The 23,965-nt window shown below is 44.9% G+C and overlaps 2 protein-coding genes across 3 annotated transcripts; both read right to left on the bottom strand.

The window, feature by feature from the left end:
* Nucleotides 1–920: 920 nt before the first annotated feature.
* Nucleotides 921–3,915, bottom strand: LOC115664950 (patellin-3-like). The gene is made up of 4 exons (XM_030586827.2): nucleotides 2,578–3,915; nucleotides 2,328–2,443; nucleotides 1,641–1,782; nucleotides 921–1,557 (listed from the first exon to the last, which is right to left on the bottom strand). Exons 1-4 carry the CDS (start codon nucleotides 3,898–3,900, stop codon nucleotides 1,303–1,305), a joined length of 1,836 nt encoding a protein of 611 aa, XP_030442687.1. The 5' UTR covers nucleotides 3,901–3,915; the 3' UTR covers nucleotides 921–1,302.
* A 13,204-nt stretch (nucleotides 3,916–17,119) lies between these two features.
* On the bottom strand, nucleotides 17,120–19,126 carry LOC115681642 (uncharacterized). Of its 2 annotated transcripts, XM_056311266.1 has the most exons (3): nucleotides 18,549–19,126; nucleotides 17,970–18,515; nucleotides 17,120–17,649 (listed from the first exon to the last, which is right to left on the bottom strand). In XM_056311266.1, exons 1-3 carry the CDS (start codon nucleotides 19,080–19,082, stop codon nucleotides 17,359–17,361), a joined length of 1,371 nt encoding a protein of 456 aa, XP_056167241.1. In that variant the 5' UTR covers nucleotides 19,083–19,126; the 3' UTR covers nucleotides 17,120–17,358. The 2 variants fall into 2 exon arrangements, with proteins under 2 accessions (XP_056167241.1, XP_030461498.1); XM_030605638.2 differs by having other exon boundaries at nucleotides 17,970–19,126.
* Between the last annotated feature and the right edge of the window lie 4,839 nt (nucleotides 19,127–23,965).

The following is a 23,965-nucleotide window of genomic DNA, read 5'->3' as shown; positions in this document are numbered from 1 at the left end:
ATGCCAACGTTGAGAACGACCGCATCATTGCTCGCGGTCCGTCCAAATTGACGCAACGGTTCGTCGGCCCGGCAGTCGTTTCGCTACCCACAACATCTGGCCCAGGTTGGTGGTTTTCTTTCCCTTCCGAAATTTCTTTTTTATTAAAGACAATTAATTTTAATTGTCTGCGTTATTATCTGATTCCCGGCTCTATGACCATTGTTTTTTTTTTCATTATAAATTTGCTGAATTAGACACTACGCGACATGACCTAATTTTAAATTGGGTCGGCAGCGACGTCTCACCACCATGGAACCTGGAATCTCTGCTATGATTAGCTTCACGGGGCCTTCCCTGGTTCTCAAAAGTATCCCAATCTTATAGTATGATGGTGGAGAAAAATGATTAGACAGCAACTTTAATTAGAATGGAATCTAATGTTAACAAAGCATGTAAAGACCCTAAATAGCTTAAGCCCCCACAAGGCAAAGTACCGTCTTCATCCTCCTTTTCCAAGGTGCTTATCAGTAAGGCGTGCTCTGGTGCGTGAACCAGTAATCGTGCCCGATGTTGGGTTGGTGAAGAACAATGGACTTAGTGCTCTTGGATCATTAGGACTTAGGAGTGGTTTGCAGGATTACATCGCATGCATACATTTCAAACCTTTTGAAGACAAAATCATCAGTTTTGATCAGGACAAAAGCAAGAGTGCATGTCCCCCCCCACCCGGCCTGCGTTCTCACTTATATAATTTATAATTGCGGCTGGCGGAAGAAGTAAATCAGCTAGATTCCAGCAAATGGGATCCCAAGTTTTTCCAAACCAAGGTTCCCATTTTGTCAAAACACCCAACACCTTCACCACCCGAAGATTCCCAGAATTCTTGAGGAAACAACATCGTACACAGCACACAGAAATGACACAAGCCAAAACGAAGAGACCATCAAATTTACACCATTTATACAGAGTATCGTGAACAAGAACAGAGTCTATTCACAGCCAACAAAACATTACCATCCCTTTACATAAATGATGACATAAACCTCAAATGCTCCCCCAATTCAGCAGGAAGGTATGTGCATTCCAATACCAAAAACCACCAAATCCCCAAAACTAGGACCTTAAAACGTATGAAATAAATAAGGAAATTTGGAAAATAAAAAATCCCCAGACACGAAATATAGGAAATTAAATTATGATTTCAGACAAAGTGAATGACCATGAAAGGACAGATTTTGGAAGACAGGGCCCCCCAACCCCTTCTTTTTCCCTGCAGTTTTAGCCGATGATTGAACATGGGATTCATTTTCAATCTGCAGTTCAGTCAGAGTAGGCTTTTGTCTTGGACCTGTAGAGGAGCTTCTTCTTCTTGGAGGATTGGTTATCGATGGTCAGAACAATCTTGCCAGCCTCTCCGCCTTTGAAGGTCTCACTGATTATTGTTTCATCGGCAGGGGCGACCTTCCTTGTCTTCTGCACAATCACTGTGTAGGCGCCTTCTGCGCTCGGCACGAACTCAGCTCCATATACGACGTCCCAACCGACGACCCGAACTTCCCAAACAAGAAGACATTTCTGCACAGTTAAGAAAATTCTCGGTCAATTGGATGAAGCATGCAAAATTTTTCAACAGAAATGCGGATGAATCTTAGGGATACCTCTGTGACAGGGAACTCAATGGTGTGCTTCGAGTACGGCTTGACAGTGAAGTCAGTGGCAGCATCGGCAGTGGTGAACTCATGCTCGCCCTCCCTACTCAGCCCACCGTACTGCACTGGGACTTGTTCGGGGGCTATGTATCTGTTCAATTGCAAATTGAAGAAACAAATTAGACACACAACGAAACAAAAGAAAGGAAACTAGGTTGCAAACAGTAGCTGTCATGAGCCAATACACATTCACATGCGACATGTTTCACAGGTATCACGCCACCAAGAAATCAAAAACGAGAACTCTAAATAATCGATCTCTCACGTGGGACGACACGACACGCATATAGGGCCCTCGACTTCAGGTTAAGCACCGTCCTTAATATCCATGTTACAGGAAAGTCATGCTCTTTAGATATTACAGACTCGCCCTCAAACAGTCGCAAGGAATAAGAGAGAGAACAATCGAGGCAACAGATACTCAAGCAAATTTGTCACAGGGAATTGTCAAAAGATTTCTCTGGGGGCCAACAAAAGAAAAAAAAACCGAAGAATTGAACCAGCAAAAATATGGCCAAGGAACACGATAATTGAGTAGCTAAGACCAATAAATAGGGGCGAAACAACAGGTACTGTTGATGGAGCATGAAGCAAAATTGGCAAAGCAAAGAATCGAACGGAGCAATTAATACTCACTTGAAAAGGATCTCAGTAGATCTGGAAACCACAAACTTGCTCTTGGTTCTCTGAGTCAGGAAGGGACTGATCATCCTGTTGAAGACCAAATACCACCATGGAACATTTATGAACACCTGCAAAAACAGACCAACACCCCAACGATAAAAAATCCACTTCCCAATCTTTAAAAAGGGCAACTTTTTTCCTACCCTTCAAAGAAAGAAAGAAAGAACAAGAATTCCAACAACGGCAGAGATGACTGTTTCACCTGCTTGGCCACGAACTCGGGGTAATTGTCCTGAAGCAACTGGAGGGCTTGGCTGGTCGCCTGCCTCAGCTCTCTCTTAGCAGGTCCAGGTGAATTCTTGAGATCGTTCACTTGGAAAATAGTGCAAACACCGGTGGGGCTGAAGTCGAGCTTCCTGATGCTCTTCTCCAGGAACTGAATCCTCCACTTCAAGAACTTCTTGCGCTTCTCTTCATCCGCGAAAGCGCTCTGGTACAGGTCCTTGTTCTGGAACTCCCCGTACACGTTGTAGCAGACGGGGTGGCCCTCGGTGTCGAATCCGTGCGTGAACACGACCTTGTCGAGCTCGGTGCCAAGCTCTTCCTCGAGGATGGCCTCGATCCCGAACTCCTTCCGCCAGCGGACCGTGTTCTTGATCATCACGAAGGCGTCCTTCACCTTGAAGTCCCTGGCCCTCAAGAACTTGAGCAGGATCACGTCGCTCTTTTCGTCAGCCAGGAGAGGAATTCCCCAGATGGACACTTCCTCCGGCGGAGGCGGTGGGGTGGCATCGGCTTCCTCCTTGGGCGGCTCGGCTGCCTCGGAAGCGGGCTCCGCTTCCTTGACCGGCTCCGGCTCGGCCACAGCAGCGGAGGTGGCGACTTCCACGATCGTCTCCTTGTCTACCTCGACGGTCTTGGCTCCGTCCTCATCGACCTCCGCCCGCAATTTCTCCACCACCTCCTCGACGACCACCGCCATCTTTTCAGCGGGAGGCGCAGCAGCCGCCTCCTCTTCCACCTTCTCTTCAGCCGCAGGCGGCGGCGGCGGCGCCTCCGCCTCGGCCTCGGCCTTCGGAGCCTCTTCGGCAGGAGCCGCCGGCTCCGCCTCCGCCTCCGCCGCCTTCTCCTCGGCCTTCTCCTCTTCGACTTCCTTCTTCTCCTCCTCGGCCGGCTTCTCCTCCTCCTTGGCCGCCGCCGGCGCGGGCGGCGGCGGAGGAGGAGGAGCGCTCAGCTCGTGCTTGTTGAGGGCCTCCTGGATCAGCACCTTGAGCTCGTCGAGGGCCTTCCTGTGCGCCTCGGGCAGCTCCGCGTACACGTTGGTCTCCTTGTAGGACACGGACTCGGTGATCCTCTCCGCCACCTTCTCCTCCTCGACCGCCTTGGCCTCCTTCTCCTCCGCTGCGGCCGGCTCCCCGGCGACCGCGGCGGGCTTCTCGGGCGCCTCCTCGGGCTCGGGCGCCGAGGGGAGCTCCTTCTCGGGAGGGGGCACGTCGGGCACGACCACGACCTCCTCGGCGACGGCGACAACGGCGGCGGCGGCGGCGGCGGTCTCGGCAGCAGGCTTCTGGGTCTCTTCGGCCATGGATGGACGAGCAAGTTGACACGGACAACAGACAGAAAACGACAACCGTCGCAGAGAAAGAGAAGGAGAAGGAGAAGGAGAGGGAGGGTGGGTTCGGGGTGTGCAGTGGGAAGAAGGAAGAGGGGGGAGGAGAGGTTTTTTTGAGGGGGCGGTGTTGGAGGGTATGGGAGTTGGTGGTGGTGTGTTTGTAGGAGCGGGGGAGTGGAGAGAGAAGGGAACAGACTGTCAGAGTGAGATTGCCAGCTCGTACACCACTTTCGTTTAGCTTGGGCCCCACGCCCTCCCCCCCCGCACGTCTCTCTCCCTCTCCCTCTCCCTCTCCCTCTCCCTTTTTTTCAAAAAAAAAAAAAAAAACCGCTATTCCACGGCGCAGTAATCCCCCACTCCTCCTCCGCCTGCCTCTCTCTTCGTGTGTTTTTTTTCTCCAAAGCGTGATGATCGTGTGGGGAATAGCATGTCGTCCGTTTCTTTTCCCCCCCCGTTACTTCCCCCCGGATTGATTGCCCCCCGAAAAAAAATAAATGCAAAGAAGAATTTTCTCACCCCATCAATAAAATTTCAAAAGATTGATGAAATTCTCCGTGCCGTTGTTGTCCACAAAACTGTGAAGGTTTCGAGTTATCTGAACACACCCGATTCGGGGTCGAGAGTTATTTGGCCTTTGCCCTAATGCCGCAGTTTACTGTTATGATCGCTTGTAATTTCCCGCGATTTTTTGGAAAACAATTCGCGTTTGAATGGAATCGGAAATAGCCGATAAGTTGGTACGAAACACGACCCGAAGGCGCATTGGAGGTAGATGTTATCTTCTTTCTTCTTTTTTCTAAATTGCAACTTGGATGCACACATATTTAGAGTTATAGGGTCATGCTGTGTTCTAAATGATTGCCTTTGCAGCCCCCACCTGCAAAGCAATCCCTATAGTCTATTGGGGTATTGAGCTGATTATTCCTTCACAAGCAAAGTTTAGAACTTGATTAGGCATTGCTAGAGAGAGAGAGAGAGAGAGAGAGGGCTAACATATACAAAAACCTTGTGTGGGGGTAGGAAGGAGGGATGGTATCAAGCTTGGGATAAAACTTTGAAGTACGAGTTAGTTCACTCAACCACATGCCATTAGCTCATATCTTAAGTTCCCTAAACTGTGCTATTCCCAACCAATCGGAAATGGTACCTTCCCCCTATCTGGTGCCTAAAAATGAATGCATTGGTAGTTTCGCGGCAATAAGAATGCTAAAAGCACGACGGTTTCTTGATATTCCGATACTAAACTGAAGACTCGCTAAAAGTTTAAAATACAAATTGCCTTTTTTAGATTCTCTCTAGCGTTTATTACATCAATTGCATAAAACCAATCTTTATCATCGTAGCCTTACTCTATTGCACCGAGCCGATGAACACTAATGAAGTTTTTCAAGAGCCCATCGATCAGAGCTCTATCACTTGTGGCCTATGCCACAATATCGACATGCCTACATTTGAATTGTTCATTGCACACTCTTTTACCAATCGACACGTGAATTCACGAATATCCCGTCGTACTTTTTACAATTCCGGACAACATATATGTTAAATCTCGGCAAGAACATGAATGGGGTAACTTGTTATTCGAAATTTAAACCTAGACAATCAAGGCCCCTCCCGATCAGATTCCCACGAGGAAAACTAATCATGATGTGGGGTGCTGGCTAGGATGAAACTCGGGGTAATTTCACGTGTTACCCGTGTGGTCACTTTGACTTGCGGGCGCGACCCCCCCTTTTGAGCAGCCTCCTGTGTTGCGCAGAAACGCCAACTTTAGGATAAAAACGGGGAAGGAGAGAGAGTGTGACAGGTGCAAAAAAATATTCTTTTCGCTTCATTTCCCTCGACCAAAAAAAAAAGGGAAGAAAAGGAAAAACCCGCACGAAACACCACGACCTTCATAGCGGCCTCCGGATTCCAATCGTATCCAACCAAGAGAAGCGAAGCAATTGTTTCCCACACGTCTCACCTAAATTCATTATTCTCTTTTTTCCTTTTTCTTTTTTTCTTTTATGCGACTAATTCGTTCACACCGAGAATGTCTTCTCGGAACACCCTGTCGCACCATCATTTTCTTGTGCGAACGAATTGGAAAGAACCCCTTTCTGACCCCAAAAAAAAAAAAAGAAAGTTTCAATAAAATAAAACGATTCCTTTTGAGGAACCAAAAAAAAAAGAGAAAAAAGAGAAAAAGAAAGAAAGGAAATGATGGATTTCACGACCACCTCGACATTATCGAGAGAGATTGGAAATGCTGCTTTAATTAAAAAATTAAAATAAAATAAAAAATAAAGCCGGAGGGAGGGCCGGCCAGCAACAGATAACTGTCAGGGTCGTCGGGGGGGGGGGGGCGGTGGGGCCCGCGGAGCTCGGCTTTCTTGCCCTCCGGCAAAGCAACCCAAAGCTGTTGGCTGGTTTTTCCTCGCTGTCTCTTTCTACGCCCCCCCGGCCTTTCCAATAAAAATATAAAAATCGCAAAAAAAAAAAAAAAAAAAAAGACCAAAACTTCTTTTTTTATTAGGGAAAATTTCGATTTTTGCGATTTTTTTCTTCTTTTTCCGCCGGACATTTTGTTTTTTCTTTAAAGGGACCTTATTCGTTCCTTGGGTCCGACAACAAATCGCGCAGATAAATAATAAATCGGAAAACGGCCTCCCCCCCAATCTTTTTTCCGGTAATCTTTCGGCCGTGGCGATAAAAAAAAAAAGGATTTTTTATTTGCGATGAAAGAAAAGAAGAAAAAATCGATCAAAAGTCGAGAGAGCATCGCCTCCCCTGCGGGATCCTTATCTTGTAGCGGAGGAAGGAGGAGTTACTTTCCGAAAGTCATCCGTTATGGAGATCGTTCCCGAATTGACGTGATTTTCTTTTCTTAATTCGAGACACGAGGTAGTATCGTCCCGATTTTATCCGGCTATGACCGCGATAAGCCACTTGACTCGAGGGGCTTACGGATTGGGATTATCATCCGGCGTTTGGCTTGATCATCTCGGGCCCCGCCTTTTATTTTTCTTTTGGCGAGGCCACGAGCCTATGCCATGCCGTGGGTGAACGCATGAACGGTCCGTGCGCTCTCTGATGTATGGAGTGGGGGGAGCATCGGCACGTCTCGGTGGCCCGGCGACGACAGGCTCCGCCAGAGTAATTCGGGCGGGGGCTCTGATTGAGCACGCTGGGATGGACTCGATTGGTGGGACTAGATTGCACGGAGTAAGTACCTCATAAGACGACTCGAGGGAGGGTCAAGTGGGCTTTCAAACCTATAGGAATATATTTTGCTTACAAGGTACGGTATCGATCCTACGGATCAAGAGAGACGCGAGCTGCAATCCAAATGCACGGCTCAAGCGTGGAAATTCCGTGCTTCGTGGTTGTTAGAATCGAACGTGTATTATATCTGCCTAGTCGGCACATATAAAAACAATCCCCCAAAAAAAATCAAACCAACTACGGATTAAGATTAGAATTTTTAAAACTTCCCCCTTCTAGAAACCCAAAAAAACAGAGAGAAATAGATGGAAGACTCTCGTGGATTGAATTTGATTCTTGGATTATTTAAAAAAAAACCAAAGGGCGGTCGATTTTATCGGTTGTACGGCGGTTCTCGGGTCATCAAAAAAAAAAAAAAACAAGGGCGGTCGATTGCAGGATTAACATTGACTAACTCGATCTCAATCCGATCGAGACAGGTTTGCACACGCGGGCGGGTGTTAAGTCAGGCCGGACAATTTCTGTCCTTTTCTTTTTCCCTTTTTTTTACTTTTAAATTTTACATCATTTTTTTTTGCTGAAAAGAAAAGAAAATAAAATAAAATAAAAAAAACAGCTTTCGTTAACGCCGGTGTCATCGTTTCGCCTAGGAAAACAGCTTTCGTTATGCGCTTCAGTGTGCGTGGGGCCTCCTCTAGCTAGCCGTTGGATGAATCCTTTCAACGACGCATCGAAAAGGGACGACGAAATTATAACGTGCGATGGGAAAAATCTGAGATGCACGGTAGACGTTGATTTTGTTTTGGAAGGTTTTGGATATTTGCTCCAAAGGCTACTAAAAGCCTAGCTCCCTAAATTTTGTTTTTTTTTCCGGGGGGTAATAATTTAGGTGGTCCGCGACATTTTCTTCGAGGTTCGGTATAGTCTTCGAGCCTTCTTTTCTTTTTTTTATTCGATCCGATCCGATCCTTAAATTTCTAAAAAGTAACTCAATCTAGTCCCTCTATTTTAGTATATTGACGAATCAATTGCATCATTTTTGCGTAGACTGTATGTGCACTTACTGGGCCAGGATAGGATGTGAACCGACGTGCTATTTTCCCGAAGCAACAAAAAAGGTTTCATTTCTTTTTGGGATATTGAGAGAGAGAGAGAGAGAGAGACGATTTGAAAACCACAAGTAAATCATTTGAACACCGACGCATGACAAATCTAACGTCGAGTCATTACAAATTGTGGCCACATTAGCTAATGATGTTGGAATTTTTAACGAAAGGACTACGAAACTTTTGAAAGTTCAAGAACTAAATTAAACAAAACAAAAAACAATACACTATCATCAAGGATCGACTAATCCCTTATCCAAAAAGGCCAAGTTAAGCTCCAGATTGGCGCAATCAATTAGAGCGCTCGGAATTTCTAACTCAGGAACTAGAAAGGTCACTCGTGCAAACTACTCTAAATTAGGGCCACTTTTACATACCAAAGCTTCGATTTCACTTATTTACGAGACTTACAAGGTGCTCTATGAATCTCTAAATAGTCAAGTCCCCACACTTGTGCCCCCAATCATCTAAACAAAAAGGGCTATTAACACGAAAAACCCTAAACTGGTACTCCTATAATATTTTTATAATAAATTAATTTTTTGACCACAAAAAACCTCAAACAGTTACATTTGTGACAAATTTACTCTCTGTTAATTTTCGTTAAATTATATTAATACCACGAAAAATCACAAATCCTGATAAACGGAAGTAAAATCTCAAACTAATATACCCGTCAATACTTAACGGAATGTAAATTTATAACAGATAATTCGGAGTAAATTTATTATAAATATATTATATTAGAATTTTTCGTTATATTAACCTAAGACAGAAAGAACAAATTGCAACATAGCCGCGGTGAAGCACAGCTGCAGAAGCGCGTACAAAAGTTAATATTCAGCAGCCGGGGGCGTGGCCCACGCACGTTCCTAACGTATCAAATCAAAGGATCGAAGGCGAGTTAGAGCCGTTCCCTTTGCCCCAGAAACCTCGTGAATGTCATCACGATGTCGGAATCTTTTACCAGTAACGGGGGGGGCAGAAGAAGAAAAGGGCGGGGTGGGGGCGCGGAAGTCGCACGTTCCACCAACAGCAAAACCGTAATAAATGAACATTTTGACCCCCAGAAGAAAAAAAAACCGTCAGATGAATATAGCCATAGGCGAAGGTGGGGGGGTGGGTGGGAAGCGGAACACGCAATCCCCGAAGGAAATTGCAAGAATTATTGCGTCATTATTGAGGCCTACGAGGCCTTAATAAGGTTAGGAGGAGGAGAAGCCGCCAACAAATTTGTCCCAAAACGCACGCAAATAGTCTCTATGCTGTCATGATTGACGACGAATGGGACTTGCGCCCCTATGCCCCCACCACGTCCCGCCCCCCTCTCCTTCCCTCCCAACGGCACTATCGTTTCAAACGTCATCCGACCGCATTTATATCGCGAATGGTATCCCAAGGAAGGCTCTGTCTTTCCTTTCTTGTCCCCGCCCCCCCCCCCCCCACACTTAAAGCATCGAAGAAGCCAAATTCAATAAACAGTTTGGGATTGCCTCGACCGATTCCATTTGATTGGCGCATGTCGGAGCAAAACCTAGGAGGAGCTACAAGGAGGAACCGTCATGTCAATCGCCGTCGCCATAGTCGTCGTCATGGCCGAGACTTTCGATCCATTCTAAGTTCCCCCATCAAACACATTTCTCTTCCCCCCCACCCCCTCCTTAAGTTAAAAGATCGTGCGCCTCCTTGTAGCTCCTCCTAGGTTTTGCTCCAAATGAATGGAATCGGTCGAGGCAATCCCAAACTGTTTATTGAATTTGGCTTCTTCGATGCTTTAGGGGAGAATGTGTTTGATGGGGGAACTTAGAATGGATCGAAAGTCTCGGCCATGACAACGACTATGGCGGCGGCGATTGACATGACGGTTAGCGTAATGGACGGTGGCGCCACCCGTTCGGGTCAATTGAGAATTTAGTTTTAAGACTCATATAATAATTTGTCGTCGTTCCATGCCAATCGAAATGCAAATACCTTTGGGCTAAAGGGGTTTTCCGAAATGCAAGTAACGTTTGGTAAGTGTTTTATAAAATCAACTTGGGCTAAAGGACTTTTGCTATTTTTTTTTTTTAAAAAAAAAAACTCCGGTGGAGCTACACGGCCGGCCACCGCCTCCGGCCAGATCTGGTCGCCGGCGACCACCGCCTGGGGGTCGCGCGACCCCGGCGACCGCCGCCTGGGGGTCACGCGACCCGGGCGACCGCCGCCCGGGGTCGCGCGACCCCGGCGACCACCGCCTTGGGGTCGCCGGACCTCGGGCGTCGCCTGGGTCTCGCGACCTAGGCGAAGCGTTGCCTGGGTCGCGCGACCCAGGCGACCGCCCGAGGTCCGGCGACCCCAGGCGGCGGTCGCCGGGGTCGCGCGACCCCCGGGCGGTGGTCGCCGGAGTCGGGCTAGCCCTCAGGCGGCGGCGGCCGGCCGCCGGACGTTGGTTTGGGGAAGATGAACAGTGTTGATGAATAGTGCAAGTTGCATTCCAAAAATGCAACTTCCCCAAGCACCTTCAGAGGTGCATTGGCCAAAGGTCCCTTGGCCAGCATTCCAAATGCAATTGCATTTCCTCAAAGTGAGTAAAAAAAATTGCCAAACGCCATTTGCATTTGGCCAAGGGACTTTAGAGGCCAAATGAGCATTGGGAATGCTGAACCAAATGGGGCCTTTACCATTTGCCATATGATGCTGCTTGACTCTATAGTTCCTTACCCGATCAATTTCCAATTCGTGGTCATTGAGATTCATGGGCAATGCAGATTAATATGTAGGGATAGATATTACCTCTCCTTTTTCCCTTTCCAAAAAATTGAAATGATTGAAGTTTTTCTATTTGGAATTGTCTTAGGTCTAATTCCTATTACTTTAGCTGGATTATTTGTAACTGCATATTTACAATACAGACGTGGTGATCAGTTGGACCTTTGATTAAATTAATTAACATCTTTTTTTTTTAATTGACCTCCTCTTTTCTTTAATCCAAAGGAGGTCAAATTAAGATTACTCTTCAATTATTTAAGTGTAACTTTCGGACTAACCTAACCAAGACTGGAATCACGCTCTCTAGGAGCCCAAACTATGTGATTGAATAAGTCCTCCTCTATCTGTTGCGGGTCGAGGACTCCTTTTCCTTCCCCTTCTTTAAACTCTGATTCGTATTTTTCATAGAGAAATCTCTGATCAACGATAGAACAAGATCCATTTTGCATCATATCTAAGGGATTCCTTGGTTTGGGCGGGGAACTTAGAATGGATCGAAAGTCTCGGCCATGACGACGACTATGGCGACGGCGATTGACATGACGGTTAGCGTAATGGACGGTGGCGCCACCCGTTCGGGTCAATTGGGAATTTAGTTTTAAGACGCATATAATAATTTGTCGTCGTTCCATGCCAATCGAGCGCATTACCCTCCCTGCAAAAATAGCTAGTTCGACGATCATTTGGATCCAACAGGACTTTACCATTTGCCATATGATGCTGCTTGACTAAACTCTCGAGGCCGTCTATGTGCAGCTTCTGGTCACGCACAATCAGTCATGTCAACCCGTCAATTTGATCGTTGTCTTGATCCCACATTTTAGACCCCGATTGGCTTCCTATTCCCACCAATATGAATGATAGTCTCATGGTTCTTTGCATGTATTTAATAGTTGGGCAAGGTTTACATAGATTTGTATTTCAAGGATAGCCTTGAAAGAATGCCAAATTTTACACAAACAGACACAAAATCAAATTAGAAGTCGAACATTAGGTCAGAGAAACCTTTCACTCTCCGATGTTCTGACAGAGATGCAAAATCAATATATAGAGATCGGCATGACGGTTCCATAAGAGCACTCAATTTTTGGAATGTGGAATCGGGTTATGTGTAACTCTACACGTGCGCACTTGGGTGATGCAGGACTTTGTCCGTGCCCAAACGCTTTTTGGCGGCTCATGTTTTGTAATTGATTAACTAGAACTATAATCTAGTGAGACAAAGCTCATGGCTAAGGACATATATGGAGAAGTATACAGAGGCGATCGTTTTGCATCTACTCGCAACACGAAAGTCATGTGAATGTTTATCCAAAATAATGCATTTTGATCACAGTTTGAAGAAGCATGAAAAATGGTCCTATTGAAACCCAATTGAAGTTTCCAATTACATTAAAGGGCAAAAGCCGTAAAAAAAAAAAAAAACTCTAAGCTATGTCCATTGTGACATATTTATCATAAAAAAATTTCAGTGAAATAAAAAAATCTCGAACTTGTACCTGTGTGATACGTTATCCTCTGTCAAAATTTTGTCAATAAGAACCGTTAAAAATCTGCCTATATAGACGCTATAAAGCAAACTGCATGGACATAAGTGAAATAAAAATGACGTTTTTACTGAAAAATCATTTTACGGAGGGTAAATGTGTTACATAGGTACAAGTTTGAGATTTTTTAGGGTAAATGTGTTACAGTGGACATAGTTTGACGTTTTTAGCGCCAAAAAAAAAAGTTCAGGATAAATGTGTCATGATTGGCATAAGTTGGATTTTTTGTGGCTTTTTTCCTTAATTTAAACAAAAAGCAATTTTACGAGCAAAACGCTGATAAGCGACAATAAAGACTGACAAGCGACACTTAAAGACTTTTACAGCTGACAGACGACAGTCCGTCACCGCAATTAGAGAATTTTCATCAGGCACGTATATATGTTTACGTATCAGTATTTGTTTATTGCGAAAGTTTCGGGCGTTTATGTTAAAAAAAAAACAAATACCAATAATCTTCCGTATAGAAATCGACTTGACAAATGGAAATGCCTTCGTCTCTGGAAGCTGCTCCGTTTCAGCTATCGTGACGAGCCCTTTGGGTTTAATACTCCTTATTGAAATGGATTTGGGGTCCGGGATTTAGATGATTAGGATCACGTCGCTCTTGAGCCGCATTGCTGACTTTTCTTTATCTAGAAGCATTTCCAATGGGAAAAAAAAAACTCTGGCCGAAGAAAATGGGTGGGGGTGGGAAATTCAAAAAGAAAAAAACTGTGGGACTAAGTCCGCTGAATTTGATGAATGCGTCGTCGCGATTCTCGAATCACGACTTGCGACAGTACTTTTGCACATGGTCGATTGCTTGTTTGAATAGCCAAAGGGTTTTGAAAGTGTCGTCGAAGATTAAGAAACGTTCGTAGGCATGTGGTATTGTATGTCGATGGTCGTACGCTATTACGTGGCTAAGCGTTAGCCCGCTAGCGTTCGTAGTTTTGCGATTATGCCCATGATCGCGATGTCTGTTAATTATATCAGGGGTGGAGATCATAATTTATCTTGATACGGACGGGAAAGAATCGAGGTGGGAAATTGTGAAAACCGGTAAAAAAAGACCGCTAGGTATCGGGTAGCAAATATTTATTTCCTTCGAGTCTTGAAATAGTCCGATCTGAATTGACATATTTAACCTGGTTTGATCAATTTTCATGCAATATAAATCTAGCGACACATACCCGACTCGGCTCATAACAGACATGCATCCGACCTGACCCGTATTACTAAAACACTTTTATATGTAATTCAATCCATGAAAACTCATACCCAAATCGAGGCGAGAGCTCGGAGCTCGGAGCGGGATATCGAGTGATGGCAAGAGAGTGTCATAGATGTGTATTGGGTCTAAGTAAGTTGTGAATCCATTTAGCACCCATATTATTTTGGGTTTTACCATTTTAAACCCATCATGACCCATCTACCGAATATAATTAATCAATACAATAATTCAGTCCATCATTTTGACAGATGTAATCGAAACTTACTTTCATATATATATATATATATTACACGAAGGAACGAAAGGCGAGACGGGTTCCAAAATGGCCGGCACACTCCCAAATCCAAACCCGGTCGATTAATCCCGATCGTCCCAATACTTCATCGAAGCCGCGACCTCCTTCTGTAACGAATGTTTTCGTCACGAAAAGGATAGAAAAAAAAAAAACGAAATCGTACCGAACGGGCTCTGATTCTATTTACACAAACCACAAGAAAAATAAGGAACCATACCAAATTATTCCAATGAATGCGGCAAATGTGGACTTTGCACATTATTAGGAAGTCCCCTAGGTTTAAGTAACACTTTAATACTTGCTTTGAACATGCCACTTGCAACAAGAGAGGATACATTCTAATCTAACCCCTGAATCCTTCTCATAATCCTCCAAAGAACCTGCTGGCCACGTGTCCGTATACCCTGTTTTGTAAAAGCTCAATCCGGGCAACCATTCACGCATCTGATTGGCTTCACCCTCGATCCAGGACACGTGGCGGGATTAGTCACGGCGATTAGGGTTTTTGGCAAAAAGGTTTTAATTCGGGCGAGGCCAAAAATCATGGAACGGAAGAGGCCAAGCCACCCAGCCTTTCGTTAATGGGAGGAGGGGCTCCGACAGCGACCCCTTTAGATTTATCGATTTCGGTTCGGACATCGCCGTTGATATTCCTCCCCGTCGTACCGCAAGTTACGGCATCTGGTTTGGTTTTTTTTTTTTCAAAACGTCCTTTGGGGGGCCTTGTCGCGTTGCCCCCCGTTTCATCGCGACTTGCCTTTTTGTTCGGATTACAATACTCGTTCGATTCCCCTTTTTTCTTTTCTTTGTTGTTTGGCCCATGTTCGTGGCAACAGTAGGAAGACGGCTGTTGATGCCCCGCGAAGCGAAGTGCGGAACCCATCTCTTTTTCTCCCCAGAAATAAAAGAGCGCCTCGTAAAAAAAATTTGTCCGCCCGATAAGGTTTTTGGTCTCTACGGGGAACTGACCCGGTGGGGTCCCACGATTCTGTCAAAAGACACAAAGGGTTTTGCTCCCCCCCCCCCCCCCCCAAAAAAAATCGATTTTTGTTTTGAAAGAAAGGGACCCCCAAAAAAAAAAAAAAAGAATTTGTAGGGGGGGGGGACGGGGACCCAACGTGGGACAATTGGACCGATCAGGGGCATGAGGAGGAATCTCTACCTAATTAGCACAAATTTAATGAGTTGACAACAATCCCACTTTAAGAATAAAACAGTGGTGTGGTGGGGAGGGAAGAATTCGTGGATGATTGTCTCTCGATCTGTGCAGAGCAGAGGAGGCTTTGATCGAGAGAGAAGCAAACCTAATCAGGCTGCGGCAATGATTAGGGGATGGGGAAGGGGGGGAGAGGAGGGGGGAGGGATTGATGACCGGTTAATCCGGGATTTGGTGTGTCCCCCCCTTAAACAGCTGTCTCCCATCGAAGTTTAGCCAAAGTCTCGAGATTCCGTCCGAAAATTACAATCGGTCCCTTTCGTGCGCTTTTGTTTTTGTCCGTATGAATGATGTCCGTTTCGGCTCCCGTTTCATCCCCGTACGCATCCAACGTATTTATCTTGCCATGCTTCTCTACCTAATAATGTCTAAGCGAAAAGGAAAGAAGAAGAAGAGGAGGGCATCGTACCGCGCTTCTTCACAATTCCACCAGTAGACCCTTTTCTACGCGAAAACTGGTCTACATACCATTCGGGTTTGGTCGGGGTCGAGACTCACCTCGCCGCGGTTGGAATGTATTCGATTCGAGGCGCCGACGAAGCACCGACTTCTCACTGGGGCGAGCCGGTCACCGCGGCCTTATCGAGGGCGTGAGTGGAGAGAAAGCATGGAATGCGACTAAAGTCCAGGCTGACCAACCGGTCTGAGATGAGATCGGAACCCGATTGGCGTTTCTTCCCGAATTAGAATCTCGCGGCGAGCATGATTGCGACTTTTCTTGATTTTTGAAATACCCCGACGCCTTCACTGCGTACAAACCTCAACGGTTGGATTCACATATGATTCTTCGTAATTTTTTGAATTTTGGGTGATAGACTAAATTTTACCGGAAACAGAGGATGCTTTTGATGGCCACATAGTAGATTAGAGTAACAACAATAATAACTTCGTAAATGATACTTACGCACAGCTGAGTCGCGTGATGTAGTTAAGCGTTCAGTTACGTGTGATATAATGCCCGCTAATTTTTATTTACACACGTGGCCCGTAAATAAATATGTACCTCGACCTATATGTTGTTATTCGTGCGTTTGTGTATACGTATTTATATACATATGCGTACGTATGTATATATATCTGCATACGTACGTATTGTCTAGGCGGAGAAAGATACGAGAACTAAGGAGAGCTCTAGTAAGGAGTTTGGAGCCCGGTTTAAATTGGGCTTCCGTTCTCATATGTATGGATAGTCGAACTGGGCTTCGTAAGATTTCGTTCCGTATGGGCTTTCAAGTAGCTTTGTAAGGTTTAGGATTACTCCGAAGCAGGTCAAGACATATTGAAGAAAAATATTCCCGACATTACTTTTTCGCGATGGATTTGCAAAACATATAACCTAATATATGTCCATCGTCCAGGAACATGTTCAGACAATAATATTTTTCATCGTCTAAATATTTTAAGCCACACGAACATTTTTAGAAAAATGTTGCTGTATAAACTGTAATTTTTATCCCAAAAAATCCTAAATTATATCCGCTATGACACCAATGCTCCAAACAATTTTTTTTTTAGTGTTGCCAAAAACCCTCCGTGTCACTAAAATCCTTAAACTTCATCCACCGAGACACTAAATACATCAAAATTTTATCACAAAGCTACAAGTTTGGATATTGATGACACTTAAAAAAAGAGAGACTTTTACGGTACGTGATATCACAAAGGGAAAAATTTAAGATTTCTTTTACAAAAGACAAAAGACTATTTTTTTCATACTTGTACAAATTTGGTGTTTTGGTAATAAAAGAAACTGGAAAATTAATATCAAAGAGATATTGTCGAGGATTTTTTTATGGTATTAATAAAATCAATTAATAGTTTGTTCTAGAGAAGCTTGTCTTGAAGCACGTAGCCCAATAGAAAGAAAATCTACCATATCATATATATTTCATTTAAAAGAGGCGGCATACCCAACCCAAGAATTACGGGCGTTAAGACTTTGGTAATGGTAAACACAAAAGCACTTGGTCTCTGTTACAAAGCCGACCTATATATATAAAGGCGTGTATACACACAGATGAACCAGAAGCAAGCAAAAGCAAAGCAACTCTTACTGTACCATACATCAAAATCTTCTTACTTAAGCTCAGTGCACATCAGCACGGCGTCGAGATGCGCTGCGCCAGATACACCAGATGCCAAGTGAGGGCCATTAGCGTCGCGACGTTGAGGAGCGACGAATACGAGTTCAGCTTCCTCAGCCTCTCGTTCAATCTCACGGCCCGGGCTCTGAGGGCGTCTCCTTCCCTGTCCTCTTGTGTCGGCGCCGGCGTCGGAGTCTCACCTGGCGGAGGCCTCGGCTCGGTCGCTTGGGTCGCGTCGGTGCTGCCCAGGGGCTCTCTCCCTCTGCCCTCTTCCTTCTCCAGCTTCATCTTCTCGAACATTATCTGGAATGAATCACGAGGAAGAGCATATTTGAATGGTCTGTGATCGACACTTCTCAACAATAAAGCCACGTGAATTAACATCAGCAAAGAGTACAGACAGTGATGTCTATACTATTGCTCTAGTTTCGCCATCAGGGTACTGTCTTTCGCATAATCATCGAAATCATCCACCTAAAAGACCTCACTAACCGACCTCGAGCCAAATCGAACCGACCGCGATGATCCTAGAAATACTAGATTTTCACTAACGGCGAAATCGACACATGATCCCAGAGAAGATAAATCAGTGAAAGCGCATATACTTGTCGACGTTGTCGTACCTTAGTGGCACGAGGCTCCAAGCAGAGCATATTGGCCAGAACCATAGGAAGCGAGGCCAACAAGTTCAAGCCCTGCAACATCTCCGGCTTGCTCGCGAACAGGTGCCTCCCCTGGCCCAGCAAATGCCCCAACAGGCTCAGGGCGATGCTGGAAAACATGGCCCTGAAGTACACCGGGCACATCTTGCTCTGCACCATCCCGAACTGCTGCCTCGGCAGCGCCCCCGCGAGCACGTGGCCCGACACGAACGTGACCCAAGCGCACGTCCCGTATGCCGTCGCGAACCCCAGCAGATGCACCAGCCCTGCCAGTGTCCTCCTGTCGAATCGTGAGGCCACGTGCCTCCTCACCGACTCCTCGAGCCTGCGCAGCCTCGAGCCGACGTCCCTCGCCGCCTCCTTCGCTTCCTCGGCCTTCTCCTTGGCCCGCTCCTTCGCTGCCCCGGCTGCCTCTGACAGGTTCCTCTGGACGTCCCCGACCGTCGTCTTCCCTTCCTCCTTGGCGGTCCGTGCGGCACCCTGCGTGCTCTCGAAGGTCTCCCTCGCCTTCTCCCCGGTCTTGTGCGCCGCCTCCCTCGCCTTCTCCCTGGCCATGTGCGCCTTCCGCGCCGCCGCCTCCCCGGCCCTCTGCAGCTTTTCCTCCGCAGCATCCTTCGCCTGCCTCGCGTCTTCCTCGACCTCATGGACCTTCTCGGTCACCTCCTCCTTAGCCTTCCCGAAGCCGCTCGCGATCCTGTGCTTGCACTTGCCGAAGGCATCGCATATCAGCTCCTTCGCGCCGGTGTACCCGTGGCCGCCACCGTCTTCCTTCCGCTCCGGAGCCACCGACGAGGCGGCCTCCTTAGCCTTGTCCTTGGCGCCTTGGTAGAGGTCGCCCTCGAGGTCGGTGACGGAGGCGGGCTTGATGGGGATGTGGTCGTGCTCCGGCGAGATGGAGACCTTGGTGTTGGCGTGGCCGTCCTGGTCGTACTCGACGACGACGACTCGGTGGCCCTCCTTCAAGATCACGTCGCCGTTCTCTCGGTCGCCGCCCCGCTTCTCCGGGCCCGGAGACCAGACTCCGGCCGCCGCGAGCGACGACACGACGAGGCAAATGGCCACCACGTTCATCATCCTCACGAATCTCTCTCTCTCTCTTCTCGGGAAGTTCAACCAAGTGGGAGCGAAGTATCGGGAGGTTGGATTTGCGGGGAAGTCGCGGGGAGGAAGGAAAAAAGGGGGTTCGCCGGTCCGGTGGTAACAAACATGCGTAGAAGGAGGAGGGTCCACGTGGACCTGAACGTGCGCATCCTAATGCCACGTCGGTGTCTAGATGGGTAGGGACAGATGTGGAAGCCAGAAAAGTTCCTCGGTGGCGCCAAAACCCCAAAAGAGGAAAGAAACCGCTTCTACTCCTTCTTGATTCCTAAATCTGACTCGGCGTAATCTAGATGGGGATGCCGATCAGATCGGAGATACTCATGAAAAACGTTTTCAGATCTGTTATAATTTATATTTGAATATTTCCGTGAACGAACAAAAAGACGTCAATTCATTTTCGCAAATTATATGAGCGATTGTTTTTAGAAAATAATTATTTTTCAATTCATTCGTTTTTCACAAAAAAAACATGTGCTCGTATTTTTCTATACACATTGATAAACATTCGGTTATGACGTGACATCATTCGACCCTCCCGACCCACTTAGACATGACGAGTTGACTTGTTCTAGCTTTTAAGTACATGTCGTCCTATGTTACCGAGCTGAGCATTGGCATCGCGTGATGAGATGGAGATGGATCATGGTTTGCTTTGGTTTGCAGCATCAATGTGCTAAAATATGCTTAGCTTGTCACCGTGCATCTGAAGTCTAAATACGAATCCGTGTCTTGTCTTAGACAACATTTATTGGACCGCGGACTCAAATCAATAACTCCGTTGTGTCCTGTCCTATCGTGTGCGCGTGAATAGTTTCCTTAAACTTGTCTCGAACTGTCCCCGTCAAGAAAGCTCGACATGTTCATTAAATACGTCGCTATTCGGATCGGTCGAATTCGCACGATGCCCTCATTTCGACACGACATGATCGGCACGTGAAAATGGTCTCGATCATTAAAAACTGAAGGATCCAACGCACGCAGTAGGCTTTCTGTAACTGACACGGATGGAGAATTCAAACAGGCCCTTCAGCTGGGGAAAAGCCCAGGATGCATTGCCTCCCATGAGCCGGCTAGGAATTCCCCACCTTCGGACAATGTCCAATGTGCTGGTCCCAAAGGAAAAAATGGTCAACAAGGCTTGGTCATTTCCATGATCTTTCTCCAAGTACATATTGTGTAACACGGGAGAAATTGCTAATTGAGTAATAAACCTATTATACGAATATCAAATTAGTCTTTAGTTTTTCAAATTTACCAATTCAGTCCTAAAATTTTGCGCGAGATTCCAGTGCAATCCTTCCGGCTAATTACAGCCGGAAATCGCCATTCTATTGATCCACAAGTTGTCCACGTCGATATGCTGCGTGGGACGACCGGCATCGAAAGGGTAACTTGTTTATTGCATTAGCAGTGGACTTAATGAAAGTCCAATGGGTTATACCCAAAACAAGAAAGAAGCGAGATCGCATCCAAACGTAGTTTTGCTAAGCTTTTAAGATATAAAAACGCGCTGAACATGACTATAGACAAGATTAATTATTTCATTTGTTTTACTCGCAAAAAGGGATGTTTCGATTGGCGGCTCTCGAACTTTGCTAGTTGAGCATCTGTTCAATTCTTCACCTTTTCAAATAATCTAACTCGTAATTTGAATACTATTTAACGCAAAAGCAACTTCAATCCTCTGTACACATCTTAATGTGAAACCTACATAACTCCAATATAGATATATTCGAAATTTAAATAGTATCGGAAACTTTCGTGGAAATTATAGGCAAAAGAAGCAAACAAACCTGCTAACACGTCTTGTTATATATAGATGTTTGGTATAATTTTCATTTTTTTAAAATTCTAGATTCAATTTGTTGAGTTTCATTGTTAAACATCCCTATATATATATAGATAATCTGGCCATTTGATTGGCCATCGTTTCAATGCCTAGGCTCCAAAATGGACCCAGAAGTAACTTTTTGTGAAATTGGGGAATCTGTTTGATAAGAAACTAATCTCACTTTCTTTATTCTCCTCGTACACATCGTTTTTTTCTATCTTGATGCGACGGCCGGGCCTCGCGACCTAGCTACCTAATCGACTTAATCGAGAGGCGAAACCTATACCTCTTCTTTTTCGATAGGGTCCTCATCGTTTGCAGTTTCGGGCGAAGGAGACATCGTTCGATCAGTGCAGATAGTGGTATTGATCGGTTCAAGACAATCTAGTGGCTATGCTTCGTGATTTTAATTCATCTTACTTTTTCGTTAATTCGATGAGGATTTCGCTTTGGGCCTTCTTTAATGTATACTAGAGACTTTTTAGATTGAGAGTTAGAGATCAAATTGTCTGGACGCAAGCTTGGCGGGGTCAAGCCCCAAAGTTTCATGGGTTCAAATTAGTCAATTCATGGACTCTTTGTACACAATCTTGTAAAAAAAAAAAATCATCTGAGGAATCGCACCCACCACCATCGACTCCTTGCACAGTGGGCACGAGAGGCGCTTTTACCATAAGATCAATATTTTATCTCTTTAGAAGCGAGCAAAAGGAACTTTTGTGCTCTGAGCAGGAATCAGTGCAATCCGTGCAAGAGACAAAACTCAACTAAAGAGTAACCAAATACATTTCAATGATTCCAAGTTTATAAACTCCTTCTAACCCTCCGCCCCAGCACAAGAGTGTCTCAAAAAGCCTTAGTCCCTCTCAATGTTATTGGTACTGAAGTTGCTCATTTGAGTCCCTCTATTTCTTTGTCATCTGTCCTTCATCTCAAATCTTCATATAATTTGATTTCTATTAGTTCGTTAACTAAAGAACCGAATTGTTTAGTGACATCCCTCTTCTCGTTGTGTCTTTCGGGATTTGAGGACCGAAAAAATGATTGGTGGGGAACATGAATCAAATGGCTTATACTACCTTGATAAGAAGGTGCTTGCTGCTGCAGTTGTGAAGCGCACATCCTTTGATGTGTATCGGATGCATTGTCGTGCTGGCCATTCACCATCGAACATTCTTTGGAGTTTATTTCCTGAATTTGAGTCTGTGAGTCTGTCTGTGAGTTCCTATTAGTGTGAAGCTTGTCAGTTTGGTAAACACTATAAGGTCTCTTTTCCTTCTCGCATTCAAAGTCACGTGTCTAGTCCATTTGAGCTGGTTTACTCAGATGTATGGGGTCCGTGTTATGTTTACGATATCTCTAGTTTGAGATATTTTGTTACATTCGTTGATGATTTTTCCCGAATGACTTGATTGTTCTTAATAAAAGAGCATCTTGCCGCTAATTCTGGTTTTCAACATTTTTTTAATTTGCATGGTATTATTCATTAGACTTTCTGTTTATATAGTCCGCAGCAAAATGGTGTAGCCGAACACAAAAATCACCATCTTCTTGATATTACTCGCTGCCTCATGTTTCGCATGCATCTACCTAAAACTTTTTGGGGCCATGTGTCCTTACATCCCACTACTTAATTAACCGGCTTCCAACTTTTGTTCTTTAGGGGGAGACAACATTTTCTACTTTACATCCAAATTGTCCTCCCTCTTCATTACCTCTACGCGTCTTTGGTTGTGTTTGTTTTGTACATTGTTTTACTCCAGGTCTTGATAAGTTGGATCCTCATTCCAAGAAATGTGTCTTTGTGGGATACTCTCGAACTTGGAAGGGCTACAAATGTTATAGTCCTACTCCTTGTTGTGTGTTTGTGTCGGCGAATGTAACATTCTTTGATGACCAGCCATATTATAATGTTTAGATGGTCTCTACGGCGACTCCTGATGGTGTTGGGTGTGTCTTATCGACACTTCCACCACTCTCACTTCCTTACTTGTGGGGAAGCAACCTATTGGTTGTCGTTGGGTTTTCACTGTTGAGGTTTACCCTGATGGCACTCTTGGCTGATTGAAGGCTCGATTGTTTGTAAAGGGATATGCTCAGACGTATGGTGTTGATTATGATGACATTAACAGTGAACTTAATGAAAGTATGACAGATTATACCCAAGAGGAGAAAGAAGTGAGATTGTATCCAAAAGTAATTTTACTAAGCTTTTAAGATATAAGAAAAATGACATAAATGGTCTCCGAACTTTGGTTTAATGTATAATGTGGCTTATTAACTTTTAATTTGTTCAATGTGGTCCCTCAACTTTAGTCAAATGTGCAATGTGATCCTTGAACTTTTAATTTGTTCAATGTGGTTCTTGAACTTTTGATACATGTTACTTAGTCCTTGAACATATGAAAATATTTAATGTCGTCCTTCAATTAATTCAAATTTAGGGATAACATTGAATAATTTCATGTAGTTTATGGACTAAGTTGAACATGTACCAAAAGTTCAAGTATCACATTGAACAAATTAAAAGTTCAGAGACCACATTGCACATTGAGCCAAAGTTCAAGGACCACATTGAACAAATTAAAAGTTCAGAAACTACATTACACATTGAGTCAAATGATCCCAACGTGCCAAAATTCAGGAACAATTTGTCTCATTATCCCTAAAATATAAAAAAGCACCGAACACGACTATAGACAAGAATAGTTATTTCATTTGTTTTACTAGCTAAAAGGGATATTTTGATTGGCAGTTCTCAGACTTTGCTAGTTGAGCATTTGTTCAATTCTTCACCTTTTCAAATATCGTAACTAGTAATTTGAATTTTATTCAACGCTAAAGCAACTTCAAACCTTTGTACATATCTTGTAACGTAAAACCTACATAACTCCTGTCTATATATATATATTCAAAATTTATATAGTATCGGAAACTTTCGTGGAAATTACAGGCAAAAGAAGCAAACAAACCTGCTAACACATCTTGTAATGTGTAGATGTTTGGTGTAATTTTAAAATTTTTT

The sequence above is a fragment of the Syzygium oleosum genome, unplaced genomic scaffold, assembly GCF_021117445.2.
Source record: "Syzygium oleosum isolate NSW1041296 unplaced genomic scaffold, Sole_v2.1 Sole_v2.05, whole genome shotgun sequence".
Classification (NCBI taxonomy): Eukaryota; Viridiplantae; Streptophyta; class Magnoliopsida; order Myrtales; family Myrtaceae; genus Syzygium; species Syzygium oleosum.
Note: the sequence above shows the minus strand (reverse complement) of the source record. Positions and strands in the feature narration are given on the sequence as shown.

Bases quoted from the DNA above. Each gene is read 5' to 3' on its own strand.
- LOC115664950 (XM_030586827.2), bottom strand. From the start codon at position 3,900: ATGGCCGAAGAGACCCAGAAGCCTGCTGCCGAGACCGCCGCCGCCGCC. The intron at 2,444-2,577 runs GTGAAACAGTCA...CTGTTTTTGCAG, and splicing joins CCGAGTTCGTGGCCAAGCAG to GTGTTCATAAATGTTCCATG. The intron at 1,783-2,327 runs GTGAGTATTAAT...GCAATTGAACAG, and splicing joins TCTACTGAGATCCTTTTCAA to ATACATAGCCCCCGAACAAG.
- LOC115681642 (XM_030605638.2), bottom strand. From the start codon at position 19,082: ATGATGAACGTGGTGGCCATTTGCCTCGTCGTGTCGTCGCTCGCGGCG. The intron at 17,650-17,969 runs GTACGACAACGT...GATTCATTCCAG, and splicing joins TGGAGCCTCGTGCCACTAAG to ATAATGTTCGAGAAGATGAA.